Source organism: Anolis sagrei, chromosome X (genome assembly GCF_037176765.1).
Source record: "Anolis sagrei isolate rAnoSag1 chromosome X, rAnoSag1.mat, whole genome shotgun sequence".
Lineage (NCBI taxonomy): Eukaryota > Metazoa > Chordata > Lepidosauria > Squamata > Dactyloidae > Anolis > Anolis sagrei.
In genome coordinates, this window is record NC_090034.1 from 50,640,884 (window position 1) to 50,662,194 (window position 21,311).

The window sequence follows — 21,311 nt, forward strand, 5'->3', positions numbered from 1 at the left end:
CAGTCACACAAGGTGGAGGATTCTTCTAGACAGTGCCATTTTGCCAGGTTGCCTTTTGATCTGCCCACTCTGCTTGTGAGTCTGTTCAGGGACTTCCAAGTTGACCATTCTTGGTTTGCCCCAGAGGAAGACCCTCGTGGGGGGGGGGGGGGCATCCAATTGGGATTTCCTGGGTTAGCTGCCCAGAGTGGTACTCTTTCTGTCACTGGGGGAACATTAAAGGAATGCTGGTTCTCATGCAACCTTTCCTTGATTTGAGTCTACTGAGAGCTTTACTGTGCTTAGCTTTCACAGTGTTCATCCTTATTTCTCTCGCAATTGGCAGCAACTTACCGTCGCACATTGGGGGGTGGAGTGGGATAATCCCAGTTAGCTTGTAGACTCTTATCAACAGGTGTTGGTTTAAGACATCCTGGGATTATTTTGCATGTCTTATTCGGTGATATATTCACCTGCTTCATGTAGGCACACTTTTGCCAAATGGCAGGCATACTCAGCTGTTGAGTCAGACAGGGCCAGGGCTGATGTTCTTATCAATTTGGGTCTGCACCTCATGCGCTGCTAGTAAGTTTCCACAGGATGTTACTGCGTGCAGCTACTTTATGCTTGGTGTTCTCACAGTGTTTCCTAAATATTAGTGTTCTATCTAAGGTGACGCCGATATCTTTAGGATTGAAACAGTGTTTGAGCTCTTGTCCTTCCCAGGTAACCTTCAGTTTCCTGTTGGCTTACTTAGATGGGAAGCACACCATTGTGACTTGGCAAGGTTAGGCTTCAGGTAGTTTTATCTTTGTAAAGCTGAAGAGATCTTTCAGGTATTAAGTTGGTTCTCAACTGTTTAAAAGTGTTTTTAGGCTAAGTTCATCGGCATATATAAAGCTCTTTGTGGGTGGTGGCTGTGGCTGATAGATAGTGCAGATGTTCAGAGCCCCTGGTGGTGCAATGGGTTAAACCCTTGTGCTGGCAGGACTGAAGATCAACAGGTCGGAGGTTCGAATCAGGGGAGAGCGCGGGTGAGCTCCCTCTGTCAGCTCCAACTCCACATGCGGGGACATGAGAGAAACCTCTCACAAGGATGGTAAAACATCAAAACGTCCGGACATCTCCTGGGCAATGTCCTTGCTGACAGCCAATTCTCTCACACCAGAAGTGACTTGCAGTTTCTCAAGTCGCTCCTGACACGGAAAAAAAAGGAAAGATGTTAAACAAGGTCAGTTCAAGAACGCTGCCTTGAGGTAGACCATTCTTTTGCCTCCTCTGTCTACTTTTTCTGCCTATGTGGTGATGGCCACATAGAAGCTGCGGTTTTGTAGGAGGCTCTGGACAATTTTTGTAAAATCATAGTCCTGGGTGATATGGTAGATGTTATGCAACAATTTCCTATGTTGCACTGTGTCATAGGCTGCCTTAAGGTCCACAAAAACTGTTTCAGTAATGCAGCCTTTCTCATAGCCTTCCTCAATATACTTGGTCAAGTTAAGAATTTGAGCTGTACAGTTTTTCCCTGTTCTGAAGCCTGCTTGTTGTGCAATAAGCTGGGGTTCAATAACAGCTGTGAAGGTGTAATTTGCCCAAAGTCAGAGTAGGGATTCGAACTCTGGCTTCTAAGTCTCAGATCACTAGACTACTATAGGATAATATCTGTGGTGTTTCTGGTATACAAAGAAGTTTGTATACCTTGTCAGTCCTTTTGTTTGGGGAACAAGCCCTGAAAATACTGACAAATGGTGTTTTAATGGGTGGAATTTTGGGCTGTTGATTTACTTCAGTTTGGGCATATGAAGTAAGAGGACAGGTGTCGGAACCACCATCTCCGGCTTATACGCTGGGGAGCAAGTGCGGCTTCATGGAGGAGCGTTTCTCTTCCTGAAGAACTTCCTTCTCTTTTTGTCAGGTGAAAAGTGTCAAGCCCTGCCTGAAGCAACTCCAGCAGTGCATCCAAACCATCTCCACCCTCCATGATGATGAGATCCTTCCCAGCAATCCTGCTGATCTCTTCCACTGGCTGCCCAAGGAGCATATGTGTGTGCTGGTTTACCTGGTAAGCCACTGTATTTGGTCGGTCTGTGCATTGAGTATATCAGATGGGACTACTGCATTGTCATTTACCAGCAAAGGCCAATGTATGATCCATGGATTCGAGACTTCCACTGTGCTGGGTGAAGCCCTTTTGTTGCTGAGTCTTCCTGGTCTTCTCCTCCAGGTCACGGTGATGCATTCCATGCAGGCTGGCTATTTGGAGAAGGCGCAGAAGTACACTGACAAAGCACTGATGCAGCTGGAGAAACTAAAAAGTGAGCAACAGGAACGTTTTCTGTGCCTTTGTGGGGATTTGGTGCTTGAGTGCTTCCTTTAAATAGTAGACTTCCCTCATTACGATCCCCATAATTTCTCATATTCATTCCCATCGCATTGCTACTAATCTTCTTCACACAGGACTTTTTTAAACTGAGCATTTTTCATCTTCAAAAATCAAGAAGTTGGTTCTTTTTAAATAAAAATTACAATACTTACATTGACTTGTAGATGAATCAGTTCTATTTTAGAGGTTATGTATTACATACAATAATTACATGTATGAATTACTATGTGCCATAATAACAATATAACACACACATATACATATAATATATTCAATTATAATGTATATAATTATAATGTAATGATAAAATAACATATTAATTATATAATGTAATAATAATATAACACAGGCATATATGAATATAATATATTCAAATATAACATATATAATATAATATAAGTTGATATAATATTAAAATGTATAATAATATAAAACAGATATATAAATATATTCTATACTAACATATATAATATATTGATTATAATATATATTATAATATATTATAAATCAGGAGACGCTTACTTCTTGGGAGGAGAGCAATGTCCAGTCTCGATAAGATAGTGAAGAGTAGAGACATCACACTGGCAACGAAGATACGCATAGTATAAAAGCAATGGTATTCCCCGTAGTCACCTACAGATGTGAGAGCCCGACTGCTCATTGGAGGGAAGGATAGTAGAGGCAAAGACGAAGTCCTTTGGCCACATCATGAGAAGACAGGAAAGGTTAGAGAAGACAATGATGCTGGGGAAAATGGAAGGAAAAAAGGAAGAGGGGCCGACCAAGGGCAAGATGGATGGATGGCATCCTTGAAGTGACTGGCTTGACCTTGAAGGAGCTGGGGGTGATGATGGCTGACAGGGAGCTCTGGCGTGGGATGGTCCATGAGGTCATGAAGAGTCAGAAACGACTGAACGAATGAACATCAAATATATTATATGTTACTGTGGAGTATGATTTTGGAACTATGTGCTTTGTTTTTAACTGCTTATTTAAATGTATTTAAATGCCCAATGTAATTTGTATGGGGTTTGTTTATGTCTTAATGTGGCATTGAATTATTGCATATTTGGAAGCCACGCTGAGTCCCCTTTGGGGTTGAGATAGAACGGGGTAAAAATACAGTAAATAAATGAATAAAAAGACACAAAAGCACTCTGACCCCTTCCACACTCGCTGTAGTTAAGAAGACAATCTAATTAATAGTCAATATATTAATCTTACCATTACAGACTTGGCTAAATCCAAATTGCCAGAGTTACTGATATCCATGACCTCAGGTTGTTAGACATCATTAGATTTCTTATGGCTCAAAAAGTCTTTCAGAAAATCTGAAATTGATTTGTTTTTTGTAATCAGTCAACAACTGATTCTTCAATTGTCCTGGATTTGAGCAAACATTCTTGTGGCTTTGAACGTGTGTGTGTGTGTGTTCAAAGAATCTGTGTTTTCTGTCCCAGTTCCTTATCGAGAACCCCACTTTATTTTTCTCATTCAGTGCTGGACTGCAGCCCAATCTTATCATCCTTTCAAGTGATCCTGTTGGAGCACATCATCATGTGTCGCCTTGTCACAGGTCACAAAGCAACCGCCTTGCAGGAGGTAAATCTATTTTTATCCATAATAAAAGTGAAAATATGTCTGTGTGTATATGACTGGTGTGCCCACTTTCACAGGCAGGCTCCCACTTCCACAAATAGTTATAGCTCCCACTACTCAAGATACACCAATGGCCTTTCCTCCAATGACATCGCAGGTTATACTGAATGCCATGAAGATGTCCAAGAGGCCCTGCCAGTGTCCTTCACAAACACCATCCTGCCCACCACCCAAGTGAAGACTTGCCTTTCATCCTAGATTATATGTTTCCTCCACCACAGACATCCCACTGTTTCTGACACTCTCAATTGGTGTGGAATTTGCATGATCCTGCCCACTGCCTCTCCCTTAACCCTTTCCTACTCTTTTCTGTGGTGCACAGCAAACAGAGAGGAATTGATCAGCAACTGAACATATTGGAGGGGATAGGGGGACTGACTCAACATGATGGAAGTTGTAATTCCCCCTGCATCAAGACACAGCATTGGGACACACACCAACAATGGACCTGGACCACATTTGGCACACAGAACCCCCATGACCACCAAAAATACTGGAGGGCTTTGGGGGGGGGGGGGATTCACCTTGAATTGGGAGAGCTGTAGTTCACCTACATCCAGAGAGCACTGTGAAACCAAAAGCCGATGTATCTGGACCAGACTTGGCGTGCATATCTGATGCACCCAAATTTGATTACTGGAGGGGTTTGGAAGTGATTGACCTTGAGTTTTGGGAGTTGTAGTTCACCTACAACCAGATAAACTGTTTTTCCCACCGACGATGAATCTGAATGATACCTATGGGTAACTCAACATACTGGAGGGGTTTGGGGGGGGGGGGACTGACTCACCATGGTGGGAGTTGTAGTTTACCCTGCAGCCAGAGAGCACACTGAACCACACCACTGATGCATTTAGAGAGCAAACTTGCCCAACATACACTTTAAGTACGGATGGAGTTTCTTGGGATTAACCTGGCATGATGTGTAGTTTACCCAGAACCTTCTGCATTTTGTAAAATAAAACATGACTTTTTCAAATAACCCGGACAGCACTGGGTACTCAAGCTGATGATGATGATAAAAATAATACATTTATTCTCCCCTCCCCTTGTGGCTTGAGGCAGGGTACAGCATTAAAGTGAGAGCTAAAACACTATTAAAAGAAAAGATACCCATAGTTGGGGAGACCAGTACCTTGCAAAAATAGAAGGGCAGGGGGGCTTCCTAATTTGCTGAGACAAGATCCTGCCAGAAAAGAGCATAAGATTGCTGTGTTTCTCTCCCAAAAGATCTCCCAGGTTTGCCAACTATGCCAGCAGTCTCCCCGGCTGTTCTCGAATCACGCAGCTCAGCTTCACACTCTTTTGGTGAGTATAAACCCACAAAGTTGGTCTTTCCAAGGACTGGTGGGTGTCAGTTGAGTTTCCTCTTTTTAAAACAAATGGATGTTGCTCAATGCCTTCCTGGGCCTCACCATTTCCCAACCTTCGTGACTCAAGAATTCACCGAAGTCTCAGTAAAGCAGAATTCTTCTACCTATGAGAGGGGTTTAAAGTTCTAGCTTTGATGATGGAAATAGTCTGTGGAGTGTGATGATGGGAGTTGTGGCATGTTTGAAGCAAATCCATAGAATGTATTGTTAAAGGCTTTCATGGCTGGAAGCACTGGGTGCTGTGAGTTTTTTGGGCTGCATGGCCATGCTCCAGTAGCATTCTCTCCTAACGTTTTGCCTGCATCTGTGGCTAATGGCATCCTCAGAGTTTCTGTTGGCAGTGATCTGTAGAATGATGTCCAGGATTGGAGAAAGACCCCTTGTCTGATAAGACAATTGTGGATGTTGCAATGAGCAAACTTGAATAGCACTGAGTAGCCATGAAGTTTACCAAGTCAATCAGTGAAGGCCTCTGCATAAAGGTAGTGAAGCAAGTGGAGTGTATATATTCTTGTGGAATAATCTCCAGGATGGGTGAAAAGAACCTTTGTCTGTTTAAAGTAAGTGCAAATGTTGCAGTGAGCATGCTTGAATATCATTGAGGAGCCACAAAGCTGCAAAGTCAATCAGTGAGGGTATCTGCATAGAGGTAGTGAAGCAAGTGGAGTGTGTGTTTATCTGTGGAATGTCAAGGGTGGGAGAAAGAACCCTTATCTGTTTAAAGCAAGTATGAATGTTGCAATAAGCAAGATTGAATATCATTTGAGTGGCCATGAAGCTGCGGAGTCAATCACTGAGGGTATCTTCATAGAGGTAGTCTGGCCTCTGTTGCCTGGAGGCACCCTCTGGGCGGTGTTAACTGGTGCTTGATAGCTTGTTGTCTGGAATTCTCCTGTTTCTGAGCCGTGTTCATTATTTACTGCAGCAATCAAATAATAACAATAATAATAATAACAACAATAATAATAATAAACTATTTATACCCCGCCACCATCTCCCCCAACGGGGACTCAGAGCGGCTTACATGGGGCCAAGCCCGAACAACAAATTACAATACAAAAATTCAAAATTAGAATAAAATAAACAACATGACATTAAAGTATAGAACATCAAAGCATATAAACAATATACATAGAACATAAGAACCAAACATAAGGACAAAGAGCGAGTCGCATGTACATAAAATGATTTAAAAACAACTGGGTGAGATAAAGGGGTAAAACTAATTGTAAGGAGGACTCATGGGGAGACGGGGTAATAAACAAACCTACATACCAGTTGGAAGGTATCTCAAAGGCTATTGAGTGCAAGATAGACATCCCTTGCTAGGAGAGGAAACCATGATACGCTTACTTCCCTTTTTTGTTTCTGTTCCGTTCTGAGTAGAAAAATGAATTGGCTCATAGCTGCAAACACAAAACCTTTCACCTTATGATTACATTGTGTTTTGGGATGCAGAGAAGCTCTTTTTATGCACACTGCTTCCCTCCCTCCCCCCAATTCTAGAGACAATAGGCTTTGTTTCCTGAAGTGTTTATTCCTCTTTCAGGGTTTGTATTGCATCTCTGTCAACTGCATGGACAATGCCGAAGCCCAATTCACTACAGCGCTCAGGGTAAGACTTCTAAGGGGTTGCACTTTGAAGAGTGGAGGAATTGCGGACTGATGTGAACTGTGTTTTAATGGTGACTCCTCTGTTGTTGCTCCTTCCTCTTTGCCACAGTTGACCACACATCAGGAATTGTGGGCTTTCATCGTGACCAACCTTGCCAGCGTCTATATTCGGGAAGGGAACCGGCATCAAGAGGTAAGAAGAGCCTTGATTTTGGGTTTGGAAAACCTCAAATTGAGCAGAGAAAAATATTAGCCACTATTAGTTGAAAGCATCCCCAGCACAGTCAACTGCAATATCAGAGATTAGTTTTGCCCGGATTTTCTGTGCTGCCAGGGCAAAAAGAGAGACCTTTTGAGTAACCACGGGGTTAGTGTCAGCCAAGAGATAGAAAATCTTTTCGGACACAGTGTTGGTCTGAAGGAGGTGGAGAATAAACCCAAGTATTTTGGTTCTTGGATCAGAATACAAAGGGCAGAAAAGCAAATAGTGAGGCAGATCCTCAATTTCCGGGGCCCCGCAAACACATAAACGAAGAGCTAGAGGGGTGCCCATATATCTGCCATCAATCACTGCTGTGGGTATACTTTGAAAACGAAGGGCAGTGAAGGCTTGTCTAAGTTTTGGAAATGTGAGCCTAGTCAGGTAGATAGCCCTATCATGGTCAAGTTTGTACAGTCTAAACCAGTGGGAGAATTTGGAGTTATTAATGGCCTGCCTATCATGGTGGGCACAATTATTTAAAAAAATTCCTGGAGTTTTTCCCTTGAGTTCAAGATAGAAGGCTTATCAGACAGAGTGGGGTGAAATTCCAGCAGCTTCTGGTATCTAGTGTTCCAGACTTTGCATTTTGCTAGTTGTTCAAAACATCCCTTGGAAAGAACCCGAACTGAGGAGTCTTTTACATTTCTCCAATAATTAAATAGGGTAAAATGAACACGTGATCTAATGGAGGGGAGACCAACCTCTGCCCAGACCAAGGCTGCCAGGGTGCCCGGTGGGAGTCTCAGTAGTTTCTTAAGAAATGTGTTCTGGAGAGCCTCCAGTTTTGCTGTCTGAGACTCATCCCATCCCCAGACAGCAGCACCATACAAAATCTGGGCTATAACTTTACTCTGAAATATTTTAAGGGCTGGGACAACTAGATGACCCCCTGCAGTGTTGTAGAATCTGAGTATTGCTCCAACAGATTTCAAAGCTACTGCTTTAGTGTGTTCTACATGGGGTTTCCAGGATAGTCTTTCCGTAAAATGGATTCCAAGGTACTTAAATTCCTGACATTGTTCTATTTGGTGACCCCTGATGGACCATCTGTGTTGAGAGTGTCTTCTTCCAAACACCATTACCTTTGTTTTATTATAGTTGATGTTCAGCTTTTCTTTATAACAATATGCACCAAGCTTAGAGAGCAGTCTTCTCAGGCCAATTTGGGTGAGTGAAATTAGAACCATGTCATCTGCATATAATAGGATGGAGATTTTCTTGGATCCTACTGCAGGTGGAAAAAAATCTGGCCCCGAGAGTGCAGGTATTATATCATTCTCGGCCTTTTGGCTAAGATCAAGTGTAGTATCATTACCTGTAGTAATGGCACCTATTTAAACTTGTTATCAGTATCAAAGACCCCTGTCCACAACCTCAAGCAGTCACGCTCCAAACTCTGCTATGGTGAAGGCCGAAGAGCTGTCGAAGGACACCAGAAACAAAATTGTCGTCCTGCACCAGACTGGGAAGACTGAATCTGCAATAGACAAGCACCGGGATTGTGGCACAACTGGCAGAGTGTCAGCTGCATTAAGATCACTCTGACCAAAAAGGTCATGAGTTCGAAGCCAGCCCGGGTTGGAGTGGGTTTCCAACCAATTGTGTGTAGCCTGTTGTCGACCTTTGCAACCCGAAAGACAGTTGCAAGTGTGGAGAGGCTAAATTAACTGATTTATGAGGCCATAAAGAAGACTCCAGCAAAAGCATTCCAGCGGGGAAGCATGCGGGGAATGCGGAAGTGCTTCATCAGTGTCGCAGATGGACAATGAAAACGACAGCTCCCCGGTGGCCAGAAAAAGTTAAATAGCCTCTGTGTATGTCTGTATATGTTTGTATGTCAAAATGTGGCATTGAATGTTTGCCATATATGTGTACACTGTAATCCGCCCTGAGTCCCCTGCGGGGTGAGAAAGGCGGAATATAAAAGCTGTAAATAAAATAATATAAATAATAATAACTTGGTGTGAAGAAATCAACTGGGAGCAATAATTAGACAATGGAAGAGATGCAAGACCAGTGATAATCTCCCTCAATCTAGGGCTCCACACAGAATCTCACCCCATGGGGTCAAAATGATCACAGGAATGGTGAGGAAAAATCCCAGAACCACACGGGGGAACCTAGTGAATGACCTGCAGAGAGCTGGGACCAATGTAACAAAAGCTACCATCAGTAACACACTCAGATCCTGCTGTGCCAGAGGTGTCCCCCTGCTTAAGCCAGTACATGTCCGGGGCCAACTGCAGTTTGCTCAAGAGCATTTGGATGATCCAGAAGAGTATTGGGAGAATGTCATATGGTCAGATGAAACCAAAGTGGAACTGTTTGGCAGAAACACAACTCGTCGTGTTCGGAGGAGAAAGAATGCTGAGTGGCATCCAAAGAACACCACACCTACTGTGAAGCATGGGGGTGGCAACATCATGCTTTGGGGCTGTTTCTCCGCAAAGGGACCAGGGCGACTGATCCGTATACATGAAAGAATGAATGGGGCCATGTATCGTTAGATTTTGGGTACAAACCACCTTCCATCAGCAAGGGCACTGAAGATAAAACGTGGCTGGGTCTTTCAGCATGACAGTGATCCCAAGCACACAACCAGGGCAACGAAGGAGTGGCTTTGTAAGAAGTGTTTGAAGGTTCTGGAGTGGCCTAGCCAGTCTCCAGATCTCAACCCTATAGAAAACCTTTGGAGGGAGTTGAAAGTCTGTGTTGCCCAACGACAGCCCCAAAACATCACTGCTCTTGAGATATGCATGGAGGAATGGGCCAGCATACCAGCAACAGTGTGTGCCAACCTTGTGAGGACTTACAGAAAACATTTGATGTCTTTCACTGCTAATAAAGGATATATAACAAAGTATTGAGATGAACTTTTGTTATGAACCAAAGACTTATTTTCCACCATAATTTGCAAATAAATTCGTTAAAAATCAGACATTGTTTTTTCCTGGATTTTTTTTCATGTTGGTTCTCATAGTTGAGGTCTACCTATGATGTCAACTACAGACCTCTCTCGTCTTTTTAAGTGGGAGAACTTGTACAATTGGTATCTGACTAAATACTTCTTTCCGCACTGTAACTGTTGCCATTGGATTCTGATTTGCCAGGAAATAGTGTATGTAAAACTCACTCAGTCCTTCCAGGAATGCACAGTAAAGCCTTTTTTTTTCTCCTTTTGTCTCTTCTTGTCTAGCTATACAGTTTATTGGAAAGGATAAATCCCGACCACAACTTCCCTGTGAGGTATGTTTACTGGGTTAAGGCCATATATTTATGAGGTTAGGACTAAAGGCGCCAGATCCCCTATGATTTTGGAAGCAATGTGGGGTTAGCCCTGGTTAGGACTTGGATGGGAGATTTATTACAAATGCTTCTGAAATAGATTCTATTTCAGAAGCAAAGCCACCTCTAAGTCTCCCTTGGAATGGTTTTCCCTTCTGTTGTGGATCCGTATGTCTGTGGTCATATCTTTACCTCGAATTGGTGTGATGTAAATAAAGTGACGGCTTTGCTCTTGTATGCAGCTCCCACTGCCTTCGTGCTGCCGCCTTCTACATCCGTGGACTCTTCTCCTTCTTCCAAGGGCGCTACAATGAAGCCAAGTGAGTGCTTTGAGCTTGGCTACCTCTTCCTTCCTGGCGTGAAGTGCACCCGCAAAAGTGGCATTTCCTCCTCTTCCTCACTTTTGCTCCCACAGGCGGTTTTTGCGGGAGACCCTGAAGATGTCAAACGCGGAAGACCTGAACCGGTTGACAGCCTGCTCCTTGGTCCTTCTGGGCCACATCTTCTATGTTTTGGGGAACCATCGGGTACGTAAGCCCTCGAAAGCCTTTTCAGTCCCGCTCTTCAGGGATGCAAAACATAATTATCGCTCAGCCAGTTTGCCTCAAGTTTGTTATTGACTGCTTTAGGAAAGTCACAAAAATTGGAGTCAATCACAGCAAGTATCCTTTGAGAGCTTGCTTTTAAAGGTGCAGGCTGACTATAGTTTGACTCAGGTGAATGGTTCCCCACTCAAAGGGAATCATCCACTTTATTGACCCCATCACTTAAGCGTCTTCCTGTTGCCCCTAGGAGAGTAACAACATGGTGGTGCCGGCCATGCAGCTGGCCAGCAAGATCCCGGATATGTCTGTGCAGCTGTGGTCCTCGGCCCTCTTGCGAGGTAACTTCAGGGGTTATATATTGGCATTCTTCACTCCATATTTAAAATACACTTGAAGACACCCCAATTTTATGGATCACTAGGGATTTCAAAGAGTGCCAACATAATGCATTAGTTTGAGTGTCGGGAGAGGATTTTGCTCTCGCCTTCCTCTGAGACTGAGAGAGTAGGACTTGCCATTGGGTTTCCACAGCTAAGTGGGGATCCGAACCCTGGTTTCCTAGCCCAGTGTCCAAACTACACAACACTGACTGTCCTAAAATATAATAATAATAATAATAATAATAATAATAATAATAATAGTTTCTTACCGGCCTCTTTTTCTGCCTTGAGCCTCCATTACTATTATTATTATTATTATTATTATTATTATTATTTCCTGTATTATCCGCCTCTCTTCACAACCTCCATTATTATTTTATTACCTCAATCTCCTCTGAAAGTAAAAGTAAAGGTTTTCCCCTGACATTAAGTCTAGTCATGTCCGACTCTGCGGGGTGGGTGGTGGTGCTGGTACTCGTCTCCCTTTATTTATTTATTTATTTATTTATTTACTGCATTTGTTGACCGCCGTTCTCAGCCCTAGGGCGACTCACGGCGGTGTACAACATATAAAAACAGTTTACAATGAGGCAATAACACAACAATATCAACAACAACAATAATACAAATTACACTAAATCATCTCATCTTAGAATCATAAACCAATCTCATAATCCATATTCCGTTCCAGTCGTCATTGCCAATTGTTGTAGCACTTAGTCAAACGCCTTCTCAAATAACCATGTCTTTAGGCTCTTGCGGAATGACAAAAGCACCCGGCAAAAGAGCCGGCATTGTCCGTAGATGCCTCCAAGGTTGTATGGCCAGCGTGACTGCATGGAGCATTGCTAACTTCCCACAGAAGTGGTACCTATTGATCTTCTCAGATTTGCATGTTTTCAAACTGCTAGGTTAGCAGAAGCTGGGCCTAACAGCGGGAGCTCACCCCGCTCCCTGGATTCGAACCACCGACTTTTCAGTCAGCAGGTTGAACAACTCAGCAATTTAACCCTCTGCGTCACCGAGGGCTCTATCATTCTCCTCACAACCTCCATTATTTTTATTATTGTTGTTGTATTGTATTACCCAACTTTTCTCATGACCTCCATCATCATTATAGTTTGATTACCTGCCTCTCCTCACAGACTTCATTACTATTATTATTTTATTACCCGCCTGTCCTCACAATGTCTATTGTTATTAAAAGACAGTAGGCACAGTACATAACTTTAAAATTCATAATTACAGATCGACTGGGTCGGTCTCTTGCCAGAAGAGACTGGTCTTTCATTGACTCTTAAATTTTGGTATAGCTGTCAGAGTGTTCTTTGACCTGCTTTTCCGCTGCTCTGTTCACTCTGTCTCTCTCTCTCTCCTACTTTGCCCCTAAAGACCTAAACAAAGCCTGTGGGAATGCCATTGATGCCCACGAAGCGGCCCAGATGCACCAGAACTTCTCCCAGCAGCTGCTGCAGGACCACATCGAGGCCTGCAGCCTCCCGGAGCATAATCTCATCACGGTACGTTCTCTCTTCTCGGAGACCCAAGCTTCCCAGCTTTATTGTCATTGTACTATTGCACAACAAAATGAAATGCACAACACACCCATTCCTCCACGCCCCAACCACTACCGCACAGCCCCCGATGCCACATCAGTGCAAAACCATGGAGTTCAACATAAAAGCTATCTCTCAGTCTGTTTGTCCTTGCTTTTGTCACCCTGTACCATCTGCCAGACGGTAATAACTCAAAAAAGGAATATGCCAGGTAGATGGGTCCCCAAGAATGCAGTGGGATTTATAAAAGTCTTCCAAAAATGGGAGAAAGAGGATAACCAATGATTCTCTGTGCAGAAGTGGCGACCTTTTGGAGCGCCTTCCTATCTGCCACTGTGCAGTTACTAAACCATATGCAGATGCAGTAGGTTTGGACACACTCTGTAGCACAACAGTTTTTCATTCCGTTGTTGGTTCCTTAGAAGTCTGTCTATCAATCTATTCATCCATCCATCCAGCTACCTATCTATCTAGCGACCTTTCTATCTATCTATTAATCCATCCATCTACCTATCTATCGGCCTTTCTATCTGTTAATCCAACCATCCATCTATCTACCTATCTGTTGACCTTTCTGTCTGTCTGTCTATCCACCATCCATCCATCTCTCTACCATTCTATCCATCCATCTATCCATTCTATCTAATTATCTATCTATCAATCCACCCATCTCTCTATCATTCTATCTATCTATCCATCCATCCATCTCTACCATTTCTATCTATCCATCTATCAACCATTCTATCCATCTCTCTCTCTCTCTCTCTCTCCATCTACCATTCTATCTATCTATCTATCGATCTCCGTCTGTCTGTCTATCTACCTACCTACCTACCAACCATTCCGTCTTATTATCTATCTATCTATCTATCTATCTATCTATCTATTAGGCCTGTTCTAAATGGTTCTAAAGTACTTACAAAACTAAAGTTCTGGTGGTGAAAATATCAGAACTCTTAACAAAACTCTCAAAATTTCATTATGAATGGCAGTTCCTAATTGGTTCTGTCATAAAAAATAATGAAATAATAATTAAATTTTTGAAAGAGTTCTGAAATTTTCACCACCAGAATTTTAGTTTTGTAAGTATTTTAGAACCATGCATTGAACAGGCCTACTATCTATCCATCTTTCTATCTGTCTGTCTCTTATGGGTTGGACTGGATGGCCTTTGGGGTTTCCTTAGAAGTGTTAGACAGTACAGTCTCTCCTGGGCCTTCTTCAGCAATGCTGCCATATAAACGCCGCAGGTCAGATCCTCCTTAACAGTTACACCCAGGAACTTAAGACTGGCCACCCGCTCCACTTGGTTTCCATTTATGACCAAGGGCTGGATTTCTGGTCTGTCTTTCCTGTAGTCCACTATGACTTGTGCAAAGGTCGGCAGCCAGGTTATTAACCGGAACTAGTTACAGGGAGCGGACGATGCCTCTACTGAAGCAGCTCCACTGGCTGCCGATAAGTTTCCGGTCCCGATTCAAAGTACAGGTATTACCTACAAAGCCCTAAACAATTCAAGTCCTGCTTATCTTTGTGACTGTATCTCCTCCCATGAACCGGCGCGAGCTCTAAGATCCGCTGGGGAGACCCTTCTCTTGGTTCCATCTCCATCACAAGCGCAGTTAGCAGGGATGAGAGAGAGGGCCTTCTCGGTGGTGGCCCCCAGGGAGATCGGATTAGCCCCCACTCAGTCCACCTTCTGTAAAGACTTGAAAACTTGGATGTTCCAATCTGCCTTTGAATAACGGTTCAGCTACCGATTAGGTCTCACTAGTCCTCATTTATTGTTTTGGTTTTCCAGCACTTTTATTTCCAGCCTGGCCCTATAATTTGCATTTACACAACCCCTTGTCCTGCTCTCTCAAATCTCAACTTGCCCACTTTTCCTGGCTACTAGTTGTTGATGTCGGTTGATGCCTTTTTATGATGTTTTACTGTTTGGTTTTATTGTTTTAATTATATTCCTTGGGAAATCCTTTAAGCTGTTAAAATCATAACAGTAAATAAAGAACAACACTCAAAAACAGGGGAATTCCAGACAAGACACAGTCAGAGCCAGCTAATCACCTCCCAACAAAGGATTCCCCAGGCAATAAGAAGCCAGACCTTGAAACTGCTGGGCCATTAAATGCTAATCAAGGTGGCCAATTGAAACATTCACACCTATCTCAAACAGATAAGAGTTCTTTCTCCCACCCTGGACATTGCACAGATATATAAACCCCGTTTTCCTAGTTTCCAGCAGACCTCACAACCTTTCAGGATGCCTGCCATAGATGCAGGCGAAACGTCAGGAGAGAATGCTTCTGGAACATGGCCATACAACTCGGAAAACTCACAATAACCCAAAATAGGTTATTTGTATAGATACATTTCTTAAGTGTAACTCCACCTTATGTGTGTGTGCGCAGACACACACACATATATATTGTGTATATACTCGAATATAAGCCTAGTTTTTCAGCCCTTTTTTCGGCTGAAAATGTCCCCCTTGGCTTATACTCGAGTCAAGGTTATTTATTATTTTACTCTGTCGTTATTATTGTTGCTACATTTATCATTTTACTTTATTATTCTTTTATATTTATTCTTTTACTTTATTGTTGTTATTTTTACATTTATTATTTTCCTCTATTAGTATTACTGCATTTATTATTTTACTCTCTTTATTATTATTGGAAGGATATGTAAGCACATTTACATTGAAGAAGGTTAGAAGAATGGTTTAATCAGAGTTGGACAGTCTTATCTTAAATTACAGTTTTATGTCAATATTCCGAAACATGTATCTATTTTTATTTTGAAATTTACCAGAGCTGCTGCATTTCCCACCCTCGGCTTATATTTTGGTTGGCTTATACTCAAGTATATACATATATATGTACACACACATATATACATACACTAGCTTTGAATAGCGTAGGGAAGGGGCAATACTCCTGTGGTGTTTGTTTTGCTGTCTGTGCCCCTGTTCAAAAGATGTCACCTCATTTTCCGTCCCTATGAAAATTGAATTTTGAAAAAAAAATGGAAACAAGGATTGGAGATAAAGCTTCAGTGGAAATACTTTTCCCCTTGACTCCACGGTGCTGAACAACTATAGACCAATCTCCCACCTCCCGTTTTTGGGCAAGGTGCTGGAGCGGGTGGTCGCCTCCCAGCTCCAGGGTTTTCTAGATGACATCAATTACCTGGACCAGTCACAGTCTGGTTTCAGGCCTGGCCATGGCACCGAGACTGCTTTGGTCGCCTTGATGGATGACCTCCGTAGACAGCTTGACAGGGGGAGTGTGCCCCTGTTGGTCCTCTTGGACATCTCGGCGGCTTTTGATACCATGGTATCAATCATGGTATCCTTCTGGGACGGCTCTCTGGGATGGGTCTCAGGGGCACGGTATTGTCCAGGCTTCGGTCCTTCCTGGAGGGCCGATCCCAGATGGTGAAGCTGGGAGATGCCTGCTCGGACCCCTGGCCTTTGACCTGTGGGGTCCCGCAAGGCTCTATTTTATCTCCCATGCTTTTTAACATGTACATGAAACCGCTGGGAGAGGTCATCCGGAGTTTTGGATGTCTCTATGCAGATGACACACAACTCTACTACTCATTTCCACCTAATTCCAAGGAATCCCCTTGAGTGCTGGACAAGTGCTTGGCTGCTGTGGCTGTCTGGATGAGGAGGAACAAGCTGAAGATTAATCCCGACAAGACAGAGGTCCTCCTGGTCGATCGAAAACCGGATCGGGGTATAGGGTGGCAACCTGTGCTGGACGGGGTTTCACTCCCCCTGAAGTCACAGGTCCGCAGTTTGGGAGTCCTCCTGGATTCATCACTTACACTTGAGGCTCAGGCGTCGGTGGTGTCCGGGAGGGCTTTTACACAATTGAGACTCGTGCACCAGCTGTGATCTTACCTCGTAAAGGCTGATCTGGCCGGGGTGGTCCATGCCTAGGTCACCTCTAGATTGGATTACTGTAATGCGCTCTACGTGGGGCTGCCCTTGAAAATGGCTCAGAAATTTCAGCTAGTCCAGCGGGCGGCAGCCAGGATGTTAACTGGTGCTCCTTACAGAGAGAGGTCAACCCTCCTGTTTAAGGAGCTCCATTAGCTGCCGTTCATTTTCCGGTCCCAATTCAAGGTGCAGGTGCTTACCTACAAAGCCCTAAACGGTTTGGGACCTGCCTACCTGCGTGACCGCATCTCCGTTTACGAACCCGCATGCTCCCTCCGATCATCTGGAGAGGCCCTGCTCTTGATCCCACCTGTGTTGCAGGCGCGTTTGGTGGGGACAAGGGACAGGGCCTTCTCTGTGGTAGCCCCCGACTCTGGAACTCTCTCCGCAAGGACATCAGACAAGCCCCAACGTTGGCTGTCTTTAGGAAGCACCTGAAGACCTGGCTGTTCCAGTGTGCCTTTCCAGAATAGGAAGCTCCTGGTTTCAAGTCCCAAATGCATCTTGCTAGAGATTCAGGATTATCTGCACATTGTACCTACCCAAATACCTCTACATATTACCTGTCACTTTTTAAACTTTGTCCATTACATTTGGCCCGGCCTTTGGTTTTGAATTGCGTCACGGTGTCATTGTTTTATTGTTTTACTGTTTTGCTTGATGTTTTATTATTTGCTTATGAGTTTATTGTGTATTGTATGTTGTTGTTGTCGGCGGCCTTGGCCTTTGTAAGCCGTATCGAGTCCTTCGGGAGATTTTGCGGGGTATAAATAAAGTTAATATAATAATAATAATAATAATAATGATAATAACAACTCTTTTAGGAGTGAACTTTCGAAGGACAGATCCCTCTCCCTCCCTGTCGTCTCTTTGTAACTTGGGAATGGACTGTAGTCTGGAGAACAACATTGTCACACAAACGTATACAGTCCTAAGGGATGAAGTAGAAACTAAAATAATTTTATGGTTGAGGGTCGCTACAACGTGAGGAACTGTATGAAAGGTCCATGGCATCAAGAAGGTTGAAAAGAACCATTGGCCTAGAGCTTTGGAGAGCTTCTGTTCAACTATTTCAAAGCTCCCTGCTGGAGCAGTGATGGCACAATCATCAGCATAGATGAAACGCTCTGTCCCTTCTGGATTAAGGAACAAATTGAATATGACAATCCAAACCTCCCATCATTCGAAACCTTAATGTTGTCCCTTTCTGTTGTTTGTCTTGTGCTTCCAGTGGACTGATGGGCCTCCCCCGGTGCAGTTCCAAGCCCAGAACGGACCCACCACCAGCTTGGCCAGTTTGTTGTGAAGGAGATTTCAGGCAAACCTTCTCTGGGAGAGAGAAAGAGACAATGGGGTCTTTTCTTCATACTTGGCATTTTTTAAAAAGAGAAAGAAAAAAAACATGACGGACTGCAGCTTCCGAAGGACTTTCCTCTGTCACCGGAAGCTCTTTTTAAAGGTCTTGCTGTACATAGATATGTATATTTGCATGTTGTGTGTGTGCAAGAGAGAGAGAACCAGGTCTCTTCTTCTTTTTGAGACTTAGATTTGTACCATTTTTTGTGATTTTTTGAAGGCGGAAATGCTGTGTTTTCATCAAGGACTGACCCACAGTGGAGTACTGGCCTTTATCCACATTTCAGGTGCCCCTTTTGTATTCCTGAAACTGAAACTTCTTGGATCCCTGCAAGACGATAAAGCAGTCCCAAGAGCAACGTCTTCCCTTTTGTGACTCTATTGGGACGGCTTTGCTCTTTGTCCCGTTATCTGACATCTAGCCCTTTGTGTTGTCGAAGACTTTTATGGCCGGAATCACTGGGTTGCTGTGCGTTTTCTGGGCTGTCTGGCCATGTTCTAGAAGCATTCTCTCCTGACCCTTTGCCCACATCTATGGCAGGCATCCTCAGAGGTTGTGAGGTGTGTTGGAAACGAGGCAAGTGGGGTTTTTATATCTGTCTGTCTGTGGAATGATGTCCAGGGTGGGAGAAAGAACTCTTGTCTGTGTGGGGCACGTGTGAATGTGGCAATTGGCCAGTTTGAGTAGCATTCAATAGCCTTGCAGTTTCAAAGCCTGGCTGCTTCCTGCCTGGGGGAATCCTTTGTTGGGCAGTGATTAGCTGGCCCTAACTATTTCCCGTCTGGAATTCCCCTGTTTTCTGATTGTTTCTCTTTATTTACTGTCCTGATTTTAGAGGGTTTTTTAAAATACCAGATTTTGTTCATTTTCATGGTCTCTTCCTTTCTGTTGAAATTGTCTACATGCTTGTGGATTTAAATGGCTTCTCTGTGTAGTCTGAAATTGTGGTTGTGAGAGTGGTCCAGCATTTCCGTGTTCTCCAATAATATGCTGTGGCCAGGTTGGTTCATCAAGCGCTCTGCTATGGCCAACTTGATTCCCCCAGGCAGGAAGTACCCAGGCTTTGAAGGTGCAAGGCCTTTCAGTGATAATCAACCTGGCCAATTGCAACATTCACACTTGCCTCCAACAGACCAGAATTCTCTCTCACACCCTGGACATTGTTCCACAGATACAGGAACTCCACTTGCCTAGTTTCCAACAGACCTCTCAATTTCTGAGGATGCCTGCCATAGATGTGGGTGAAACGTCAGGAGAGAATGCTTCTGGAACATGGCCAGACAGCTTGGAAAACTCACAGCAACCCTATGTTAATATTATTATGTTGCCGTTTTATCTTGTGCTTCCAGTGAATCCAAAGGGATGGATGATCACACTATTCTAGAAATTAGGCCTTCTGTCATCAGTGCTCCTTTCCTGATTAGAATTAATACCAATTATGTCCAGTATTAACTTCATTCATACAATTATGCCAAATGAGAGAGGAGTTTGGCAAATGCACTTAAACTTTCTATTGTTTATGTGTGAATTGCAGAATCCAGGCTTTTCTGGTGCTGAATTATATTTTAATGTAGGGGCACAACCTTGCTTTGAATACAAATTAATATTAATTAATGCAATTAATAAAAACAAATAATATTAAATGATACAAATTAATACCAAATGATGCAAATTTGTATTAATGAATACAAATGAATTGATATTATTTAATACAAATTAATTGGTATTAATACAAATTAATTGGTATTAATGAATACAATTAATAAAAATAAATATTAGGTGATACAAATTAATACTAAATGATGCAAACTGATATTAATGAATACAAATTAATGGATATTGTTTAATACACATTAATTGGTATTAATACAAATGAATATTAATACAAATTAATTGGTATTAATACAATTAATAAAAACCAAAATTTTAGATGATACAAATTAATATCAAATGATGCAAATTGACACTAATACATTAATTAGTACAAATTAATTGATATTACAATAAATATTAATACTAATTGATATTAATACAACTTAATTGATATTATTTAATAGAAAATAATATTAATAAAAATTAATATTAATACAGTTAATAAAGAAAAATATCAAATTATACGAATTGATATTAATACAAATTAATAAAGATTAATTGATATGAATTAATTCTAATATGTATTTCTAAAGGCAAGAGTTCACCCTGTACCCGTACTAGCGAATCCCTACTTATGGATTTTATTCTAATCAAGAGTATTTATTGCCTCCAGAAAGCAAAAAACAGGAGCATCAAGTTTGTGTTCCTCTTCAGGACTTTTATGGGGATTTCTCAAGATCATGCTTTAGGGATTCCCAGGCTGTTTTATTGTTTTGGTAGTGAGCAGATGTCTTAGGAAAGGAAATAATCTCTCCTATTACCCCTAACTTGGGCCCTCGCTGTGTTTTTGACTTCGGCTCCCACAATTCCTTACAGCCTAGAGGGCCCAAGTTTGCCCATGGCTGCCCTAAAGAATGTTGGCCATTGCCGAACAAAACCTAGAATTATTGTTGATGATCCGTGTTTTAGTCAATGTGTACAGTTTTATCTTTTAGCCTTGAATCTTTCCTAGCGATGGATATGCGAAGCATAAAACTATGCAAAAAGGGGAAGCAGTTCATTGGGTCTTTATTTCTTTGTAACCTCTGAAACTTCTAGTCCTCATGGCTGAGATCTCCCCATTAAATATAATGGCAGCTTAAAGCGATGTCAGAACTGCATTCATTCTACAAAGTGGAGAGACTTCTCCAAGTCTGTACCAGCAGCAGCCCAGGGGTGTGACTTCAAGGAGCTGTGTTCTCATTGGTGGGGTAAAACTTACCTTCGAGGCTTCTCTCTGGTCGGATCACCACATCTATCAACCAATGCTGGCGAATGAGGACAACATGTATTGTTGAAGGCTTTCGGGGCTGGAATCATTGGGTTGTTGTAGGTTT

At 42.7% G+C, this 21,311-nt stretch overlaps 1 protein-coding gene across 1 annotated transcript in view; it reads left to right on the forward strand.

Moving 5' to 3' along the window:
* Positions 1-21,078, forward strand: part of MAU2 (MAU2 sister chromatid cohesion factor) — a 33,575-nt gene extending 12,497 nt beyond the window's left edge. Inside the window, exons 8-19 of the mRNA XM_060785167.2 lie at positions 1,895-2,041; positions 2,204-2,294; positions 3,861-3,964; positions 5,252-5,329; positions 6,944-7,009; positions 7,118-7,201; positions 10,467-10,516; positions 10,798-10,875; positions 10,971-11,082; positions 11,348-11,438; positions 12,873-13,000; positions 18,217-21,078. Coding sequence (XP_060641150.1) covers positions 1,895-2,041; positions 2,204-2,294; positions 3,861-3,964; positions 5,252-5,329; positions 6,944-7,009; positions 7,118-7,201; positions 10,467-10,516; positions 10,798-10,875; positions 10,971-11,082; positions 11,348-11,438; positions 12,873-13,000; positions 18,217-18,291 — 1,104 coding nt within the window. The 3' untranslated portion in view covers positions 18,292-21,078. The remainder of the gene's footprint in view (positions 1-1,894; positions 2,042-2,203; positions 2,295-3,860; positions 3,965-5,251; positions 5,330-6,943; positions 7,010-7,117; positions 7,202-10,466; positions 10,517-10,797; positions 10,876-10,970; positions 11,083-11,347; positions 11,439-12,872; positions 13,001-18,216) is intronic.
* The last annotated feature ends 233 nt before the right edge of the window (positions 21,079-21,311 follow it).